General features: G+C 40.3%; 1 protein-coding gene across 10 annotated transcripts in view; it reads right to left on the bottom strand.

Moving 5' to 3' along the window:
• Positions 1-9,721, bottom strand: part of irag2 (inositol 1,4,5-triphosphate receptor associated 2) — a 63,610-nt gene that overhangs the window by 1,573 nt on the left and 52,316 nt on the right. For 8 of the 10 annotated variants that reach the window (XM_062983229.1, XM_062983226.1, XM_062983230.1 and 5 more), the window contains 6 exons: positions 8,033-8,180; positions 5,590-5,627; positions 2,397-2,471; positions 2,243-2,304; positions 1,835-1,936; positions 644-745 (listed from right to left, as the gene is read on the bottom strand). In XM_062983229.1, the coding sequence (XP_062839299.1) occupies positions 644-745; positions 1,835-1,936; positions 2,243-2,304; positions 2,397-2,471; positions 5,590-5,627; positions 8,033-8,180 (527 nt within the window). The remainder of the gene's footprint in view (positions 1-643; positions 746-1,834; positions 1,937-2,242; positions 2,305-2,396; positions 2,472-5,589; positions 5,628-8,032; positions 8,181-9,721) is intronic. The other 2 variants (XM_062983234.1, XM_062983235.1) reach the window with 2 other exon arrangements.

The raw sequence follows: 9,721 nt of genomic DNA, 5'->3' as shown, positions 1-9,721 counted from the left end.
CCTTTCCTAGGCTTTGGAGCAAATGGGCCAAAGAATTAGTCTGCAGGAAAAAGGCAATCAAGAAAAAAGGATAATATTTTGTGAAGCCTTGAAGTCGCATACATTAACGCAGGGAGTACCATGGGAGATAAACAAAACTAAGAAGAACAGCTTTCTACATATGTCCTAATCCCATAGGTTAAGATAATATTATTTAGTAGCAACCTTCATGTTAATTTATGAAAATGGGGCTCTGAAAGGGAACACTTAGCTCATGCTGTTCTCGGCCTCAGTTGGTTCCTTTAAAGGACCCTTGACCTTTCTACAAAATTGTGACTCATTGACTTCTCTCATTCCAACAGATTTTTGCCATTGCTGACAAGAATACATAAACTGGATTTGTTGCAGACAGGTCTGATTCACTTCTGTTGCGGTCCTTTCACACTAAACAGTTACAATATTATAATTCCATTTTAACTGCTGTTGGGTTTGTAGTCCAGTGAAGCCCTAAAACTCCCCCTCCGTAAACTGCAAATCCAAGGATTTCATAGCAGTTAAATTGGGATCATAGCACTATAACTGCATAGTCTCAAAGAGCCTTTAGATCAAAAATGTAGCTATTCTCCTAGAATGAAAGTATGCACTGTTTTGTTTCACCACTTACAGTGATTGTAGCCTCCATTTGGGCGGCTTGTTTTCCTTCTCACTCAGTTTCCGTGCCTTGCTTCCTTGTAGCTCCAGAACTTCTGGTTCCAAAGAGGTATTTCTGCAAAAAAATAATGAGTTTGAATAAATGGCTATATACCAATGTTTTGCCAAGAAGTTTGCTTGGTGTGCCACGACACACCTGCCTTTTCATGTGTTCATATGATGTGGAACAGTCTTTTATGCTTACCTATTTTAGTTTCAGCTCACTTGCCGATTGTAAAGTTTTTATTTCTGATTAGCATTTTTTAGTTAGAATCATACAATTAAATTACCATTAAAATCACAAAAGCTGACTACAAATAACAGCAAGGACTATTATGAACAGTGTCAATGCTATTATTTTATTTCTTGCATGCCTAGTGTGAGCCAAAATTACCTTTAACAGATTTAAAGTATCTTGGGGAGAACAGAGAAGATGTACAGCACCTCTAAACACTAGAGGCAGAGATAAAACAGAATGTGGAAGGCTGCACTTGAATTTTCATCCCATGTCAAGGGTACGGTAACATAATCCAGTTGTTCAATTACTCGTATCAACCCCAAGTGGCTATGAATGTAAGAGTAGATCAAAGATCTGTCTTATTCAGTATCTTGTTTCCCATTGTGATCAGCCAGAGCCCTGTGGAAAGGTCACAGTCAGAATATCTTTCAAGAACAATGGCCATATACCTATTGTTTACCAGCAATCATTACCCAAAGGCCTGCTGGTAGAAAGAGAGACCATCTTCATATGGCACAACAAGACACTGTATGGTGTGTTGCGATCTGGCTTATCTAACTCTGCTAGCAAACCATGATTTGTTATCTAGCTACAAACCACGGGTTCTTATGACAGCTGCACTCAAAATCATGATATGCCCCTCACTTATTTCTCCAGCTGTCCATCCTGAAAAGGATCTAATAAAAATGCCCAAAAAAGAGAAAAAGAATCCAGAGACACAAACTACAGTCTATATTCAGTTCTCTGCCTTGCAATTTCTGGCTTAAGCAACAAATCATGGTTAGCACAAACCATACTTTCGGTAATCAAAAGCAGTTGTGAACTCTTGGGCAGGAGTATCCCTTTGGAGCAATACTTGAGCATTATAATGTATAAGCTGGTGCTGGCTTGTACATAGATAAATCTTGTAGGGACAGAGAGACTTACTCTGGTTCAAGTTGTTCTTCCTCTGACTCTGTCCAGGAATGCGAACTCACATAGCGCTGTAGTGAAGGCCGCTTCTCGCCTTGTTTTGCTCCTACTAAGCCCCTGTTGAGAGAAATTTATTTGCTGTACTGTTGCGGAGCAGATTACCCCCTCACATATTTTTGGAACTGGATTTTGGCTCATCAGGTAGGGCCAAGCTAAATCTTTTAGGAGAGTTAATTACTGATCTGCTCCATAGCATACATCTTAGCAATAAGAATCAAGGTGATCCAGTGTTTGGACTACCAAAAGAGGCTTTGTGTGCAGATACCCATCAGCCATAACACCAATGACATCAGCCAACAATCCATTCCTTCCTTGCTTGCACACTCTCACACAAATGTGCATAGACAAACCCATTGGTCTTACCAACTTGAGCGTCTGTTGAACTTGTCATTCCTCTCACTTCCATCGGCTTCATTTAGCTGACCCTTGGAAGAAGTGAGGGACAGAAGAGATTAGTGTGGATTTACTCAATACATTTAGGGCAATAAACTCCCAGTACTGGAAAGTGTCTACCTACCAGTGAGAAAAGAGTGATAGCCTTCCCAGTATTCCCAGGCAAGGTTGCAATGCTAACTCTGCGTAGGGATGATGGCTACACAAAATAAGAGATACTTACTTGGTGGGTTATGCATTGGATTACAGCTCATGAGTCCAGCAGTCTCTACAGTAAAGGTGTTGCATAGAGTCCAACTTCTAAAAAACTTTCCAAGAGGACCTTACATAACTCATCAGATGTACATAATCGCAGGTTTGTATAAAACAGGCCAATGCTCTCTGTGGAGCAGGAGGTGCCAATAGAAATCCACTTCAGTTTCAAAGTAGACATCATGTAAATCATGTATCCAGTCTCTTCTCCACAGCTAATACAGGTCAAGCATTCATGATCCAAAATACTTGGCACCAGAAGTGTTTTGGATTTCAGATTTAGGAAGATCTGTATTTGCATTAGATGTCTTGGAGTTACAACCCAAATCTGAACATGACACTCATTTATTTTTCTAATGCACAGTGCATTAGCAATTGACATTTCTCCAAGAGGAAAAAAATATAGTAGTACAAGTTGAGTGTTCTTATCCGAAATGTTTGGGACCAGAAGTGTTCCATATTTCAGACTGGATATACATAGTGAGATATCTTGGAGATGAGACCCAATTCTAAACACAAAATTCAATCATATTCCATTTACACCTTATACATAAAGCCTGAAGGTAATTGCATACAATATTTTAAAATAATTTTGTGCATGAAACCAAGTTTGTGTACACTGAAGTATCAGAAAACAAGAGTCTCAGCTACTTGCGGACAATTTTAGATTTTAGGGTTTTTCTGATTTCAGAATTCCAGATAAAGGATGCTCAACCTGTAGCGCATACCTACATAACATCATCATCATCTTCATTATATACATGTTCTCTGTACTTCCATCATAAATGTCAATGTTGTGTGTCAAAAGTTGGGAGACTCAGAGAACTGTGATGGTTACACTGACACAGGTAAGTAAAATTAGACATTAAAATTATAAATAACTTCTGGCCTTCAGATATCAATGAAATGGGCAACCATAAATAGATAATTGTGGGTGGTCAATTGGCCACATGCACACAACTTCCCACCATGTCTGGCCCTCCATGGAGTGGAGAATCCCATTTTTCTAAAATGGCCAGATGGTCACTTTGAATTGCTTTGGCCCTTCTATAAAGTAGAAGGACCAGAAGGACCTACAGTTGTCCTTTTCAGCAATTGTTGCTAATTTGATTTTCTATGGATATGAACCAGAACTTGTGGGTAGTGGATCATTTTTGGGGACGACAACTCACAGAATCCCACTGGAGTTAAACAATATCCTACACTCTAGTATCAAAATACAAGCAAAATTACAATCAAAGAAAAGGTTATTCAGCTGGAAAAGAATTACTCCTCTATATATAAAAGCAACAGCATATATATCTGCATACATAAATGCCAGTTCAGAAAGCATCTCTTCCACCCAATTTCATAAAAGGACTGCTCAAAAAGTATGTTGAGATCCTTCCCAGTTGCACAGAGTCATCTTTGAAGGATTCAATATATTTTTCCTTAAAGCCACCATTTGATTTCAGTTGCATACGAGATAGACATCTCCAAATCTTGCACTTTAAAAGCCAAATTGTTCTGAGACTTGTAATTAAAGGCATGAAATTTCAATAATTTTGCCCAGGAAGTCTTTGAATGAGAAACTGGGTGTCAGATGAGTAAGCAGGACAGAAAGAAGGGATAATCAAAGCACAGAGCAACTTCACATCTCGATTGTCAGCAATTGCATAAGCACTGGCTTGGGCTTCATTTGCTGATCTTTCCAGAAAGGATGAGTCACAATGTCCGCACCTTTTCTCCCAACAAATATTTCAATTCCCCAGCAAAATCTTTACAACCTGTCTTTACCTAGATTGCAACCATCATTCATGCCACTCAACTTTCTCTTGAACCGTGAGGACTAATGGTAAAAATGACTTCTCAGAAAACCAAAATGCTGTATACTTCTTGTTCTTGAACACAGTATTATATTCTATACCTCAACAATGAGAAAACTGCTTAAATAAATAAATAAATAAATAACCAAGTCATGCTGGATTTCAGTTGTAAAAACAATTTCTGCTGTTTCCAGTTATTCAATGGCAATTACCAGCACTACCAGCAACATTGTATTCCCATCCAGAGGATTTAAAAAAAGTCCAAGGGGCTATGTAGTTTTATTTTAGCCATTCATACTGTGTTCCTCAGCTTTTCTCAAGGGCAAAAATCAGTTTGGATCTTGGAAGTGGCATGAATAGATATGAGTCAGGAGGATTTCTGTTTGTGAGAACTCTTGCTTTTGGGACATTCATCTGGAAAAGCACAACAATCACTCCCTACTTTTTTTGATCTTAAAATAAGCCAAATATTGAGCACAGACATTGTCTTAAAGGGGAATTCTATTTCCAGAAGCTTCCCAGAAGGGTAATTCACCTTTGAAACAAGATACACTAGACTCTCAGTGAACTGGTAATCAAGCAACCAGAACTCTCAAGCAAATGACAAAGAAGTGAAAAACAATATTTTAAATAAAAAATAAAATACACGTGCAATACAGTAAAATTGTTACATTAAGTTTGCTTTAATTTGTCTTAATTTGCTTTTCATTACTGTATTCCAATATTAGTATCTAGTCAATAAAGAGGTCTTTTATCGTTTCATTAGCAACTTGAGAACATAGTGCAAATTGCTTCTGGTGAGAGAATTGGCCGTCTACAGAGACGTTGCCCAGGGAACAGATCCTGATGCTCTACTGTTTTTAATCACTGCAAATTCTGATCTCCTTTTCTTTGGTTATGATATAGAATCAGAGACATTTAAGGGCCACCACTCAGAGAACACATGATATGGATGATGAATTCTGCAAAAAGCACCAGCTGGGCAGTTAGCAAAGAGTTAGCAAAGAGATTTCACCACACAGCCTTGTTATCTCAACAGACACTTTAAGGAAGTCAAATGCCTGTTTTCAGTCCCATCTCTTGGGTCTTTAGCATCTGAATTAATTACATGCCCAGCATTGCAGGGAGAGGGACATGCAAAGTATGAGGCTTCATAGATCATAATCATAGAACGCGCATGCACAGCACAGCAAGGAAGAAAAGCACATTACGAATTGGCAATGCATGCAGAAAGCAAAAGGCTTAAAACTGCATTTGTACCTTTAGAGAACCAGAGAGCTTTCTAATGGAAGATTCATCTGTAACAGCAATGGGAGAAAAATGTGAATCTACAGCACAGCAGAGGGAACTGTTTTTAACCCCTATATCAGGGGTCCCCAAACTAAGGCCCGGGGGCCGGATGCGGCCCATCGAAGCCATCTATCCGGCCCCCACGGCACAAGGGCAGAAGAGGGTTGGGCTAAATGACCCAAGGGATCTCTTCCAACCCTCTTTATTATTATTATTATTATTATTATTATTATTATTATTATTATTATTATTATTATTGACATTGAGGCTGGGTGGCCATCTGTCAGGGGTGCTTTGCTTGTGCTTTCGGTGCACAAAGACAGAAGGGGGTTGGACTCAATGGCCCAAGGGATCTCTTCCAACCCTCTTTATTATTATTATTATTATTATTATTATTATTATTATTATTATTATTATTATTATTATTATTGACATTGAGGCTGGGTGGCCATCTGTCAGGGGTGCTTTGCTTGTGCTTTTGGTGCACAAAGGCAGAAGGGGGTTGGACTCAATGGCCCAAGGGATCTCTTCCAACCCTCTTTATTATTATTATTATTATTATTATTATTATTATTATTATTATTGACATTGAGGCTGGGTGGCCATCTGTCAGGGGTGCTTTGCTTGTGCTTTCGGTGCACAAAGACAGAAGGGGGTTGGACTCAATGGCCCAAGGGATCTCTTCCAACCCTCTTTATTATTATTATTATTATTATTATTATTATTATTATTATTATTATTAACATTGAGGCTGGGTGGCCATCTGTCAGGGGTGCTTTGCTTGTGCTTTTGGTGCACAAAGGCAGAAGGGGGTTGGACTCAATGGCCCAAGGGATCTCTTCCAACCCTCTTTATTATTATTATTATTATTATTATTATTATTATTATTATTATTATTATTATTATTATTGACATTGAGGCTGGGTGGCCATCTGTCAGGGGTGCTTTGCTTGTGCTTTCGGTGCACAAAGACAGAAGGGGAATGGACTCAATGGCCCAAAGGGTCTCTTTCAACTCTTTTTTATTGTTGTTGTTATTATTATTATTGCTCAGTGGCCAACTATAGTCCGGCCCTCCAACGGTCCGAAGGATCATGAACTGGCCCCCAGTTTAAAAAGTTTGGGGACCCCTGCCCTATATAATTAAACAAGATTCTAGGATGCACATGGGATATGATGGTTTTTATTGTCTGCTCTTATTTTTTCAGGGGATAGAGTGACTGCTTGGAAGGGACAAACCAACAAATTTAATTTCAAAGCCCAAGATGGTATCTTTTTCCTTTCTTTTCCATGTAGAAGAGCCAATAGGACTGGAAGTTGCAACTTGCTTCAACAGAGACAACAGGACAGGGAAGGAGCCATAATGGTGCTCCTTGGTTTGGGAATGGCTCTACAACTCTGAAAAATAGGTTTGAATTCCTGTTCACCCATGCAAACTCACTGGGTGTCACTTAGCCTCAAAAAACCCCATAATAGGGTCACTTAAGAGTTGCCATAAGTTGGAAATGACTTTGAGTTTTTTGGGCTGTTCAGGACCTCTGAAGATGCCAGCCATAGATGCAGGCAAAACATCAGGAGAGAATGCTGCTGAAACATGGCCATACAGCCCGAAAAACTCACAGCAACCCAGTGATTCTGGACATGAAAGCCTTCAACATTAATAACAACAACCATTAGGGAAGGAAAGGCACTTCTCTTCACATCATGGGAGATACTCTCAATCCTTCTTTCCCGGTGCCAGGAGATTGATTACAAGCATCACCAAGAGTGGAAAAATTCGGACTACAACTCCCACTGGCCCTACTGCCTTAAGGACTCTGAGGGGTTGCAGTCCAAAGTAAAAATTTGGCTTTTCACTTTGGCTTTTTATTCAGGCACAAATATGGCTCTGTAGTCAAGCACAGCAACAGGACCCCAGTACTTAAGCCAGTCTCCTGCCATTGGGAAAGGAGGATTGAGAAAGTCTCTAAACTTTATCTACTTGCACGATCCCTTTCAGCTGTTGTGTGACCTCAAGTAGTTCCAACACGGCAACCCTAAGCCAAACAAATTACTTAGCAAGCTCAGAAGTGGTTTGCTATTGCTTTTGAGATAGAAAGTGTGTGGCTTGCCCAAAGGCACCCAGTGGATTTCCATGTCTGAGCCTTTTGGTCTCCATCAGATCAACCACTACACTATCCTGTCTCTCTATGATCTCTTCTTAGTGCCCTGAAATATCAAGAGGCAGCAAGTATGGTGCTGGCCAAAGCTTTGGATGGGAACATATAGTTCAAAATGGGAATTTTCCAGCACCACTCTATCAGAGATAGTTCAAGAAAGATTCGTGGCAGCTGATGAGAATTAGGCTACTATCCCAACATTGTAGAAAAGGATCATAGCTGGAAGGGATCAGTCACCATCTTCTCAGCAATTACCTCGATCACCAAGAGAGCCAAAGGATTTCTCATTCTGCAGCAGCAACCCCTTCAGCTCCTCCAGCTCTGCATGCTCCCTCGCGTATGTACGTTTCAAGTTTTCCAAATGCTGGATCATGACTTCGACTGCTTTACTGAGTCGGCTCTCCTGAAGGAGAAATGTTAGGAATGGGCAAACGACTAGCTGGTGGGTGAGTCCATTATTATTTCCTCAAGAGAAGGACCAGACAACAAACCTTTGTATTTCATGACATACAGTGCCATCTAGTTCTTACACAAGTTTGGAAGCGTACAGAAAGTTTGGTTCCAGAGCCATTATGAGAGCTATAAATTTTGAAAACCAAGACAAAGCGTGAACATCACAGAGGTTGTTGGCCAGGCTCTACGAGTTGAGTATGATTTCTTTAATCTGTGTAGACAATCCCAGGAATGAAATTAGACACTTATGTCATGCAGAATTGGATTTGAACCTCCCAGGACTGGAAGGACACTAAGTTTTATTAGATGGGTTTCAATATGCAAGATACTTGATGTACAAGATGTTGAAGAAGGCTTAAGGAAGTACCAAGCTGAAGGAGAAAAATTAAGATTGATGAGGAAAAAGTAAAGAGAGATAATTTTAATCAGAATAATGCTCCTATCTTCATGCTAGCTGAAGGATGATGAGAGATTCGCTTGGTTCTTTTAACACTGGAATACACTTTTAAGACCAAGGAATGTGATGGTGTAAGGACATCCAAACCAAGAACTCATGTAAGGTCCCTGCTACTTCTTAAACAACAGAGAATGAAAACTGAAGCCTCTGTTCTGTCCAATACAGGCCAAGGCTGGAAACGTTGCATTTTATAACTCCTAGGATAACCCAACAAGCTGGATCAGTAATTATCTGAAGAGTTCCTTCCACTCACTAGCTATAACACACAGGTTTTGACAACAGGACTGCTCTGGAGTACAATGGAGAGGTACAAAAGGGACCTTAAATTCACAGGTCATCCTTTTAATGCAACTCCAAATTAGGGCCTGGAACACTACTAATTTCGATACAGACATGTTAATGCCAAAGCTTAAGGTGCCATCACCAAGCATCTTCCCATAATAGTGATAATTTTAGCATGTGAGAGAAACAGCAAGTCACTGGGACTGACAGCACCTAGTATATGGAAACAGACACATTATAAACTGCACATTATGGATGGCAACTAGGGTAAGCAATATTTGGCAGTACACAGCAACAACAACAAGGGACTTTAGAAGGAGAACAAGAATCCTGGAACTGTTTTGAAAGTGTGGGACTTCAACAGTAGCAGGTACGTTATACTCATGTTGACTACTTGCAGGTAGGTAAAGATAAAGGTTTCCCCTGACATTAAGCCTAGTCGTGTCCGACTCTGGGGGCTGGTGCTCATCTCAATTTCTAAGCCGAAGAGCCGGCGTTGTCCATAGACACCCCCTAGGTCATGTGGCCAGCATGACTGCATGGAGCGCAATTACCTTCCCGCAGAAGCGGTACCCATTGAGCTATTCACATTTGCATATTTTCAAACTGCTAGGTTGGCAGAAGCTGGGGCTAATAGCAGGAGCTCACTCCGCTCTCCAGATTCGAACCACCGACCTTCTGGTCAGCAAGTTCAGCATCTCTGCGGTTTAACCCGCTGCGCTATCAGGGGCTCCCATTTGCAGGTAAGTTTT

The sequence above is a fragment of the Anolis carolinensis genome, chromosome 5, assembly GCF_035594765.1.
Source record: "Anolis carolinensis isolate JA03-04 chromosome 5, rAnoCar3.1.pri, whole genome shotgun sequence".
Lineage (NCBI taxonomy): Eukaryota > Metazoa > Chordata > Lepidosauria > Squamata > Dactyloidae > Anolis > Anolis carolinensis.
The sequence above is the reverse complement of the archived record's forward strand: the minus strand, read 5'-3'. Positions and strand labels throughout refer to the sequence as shown.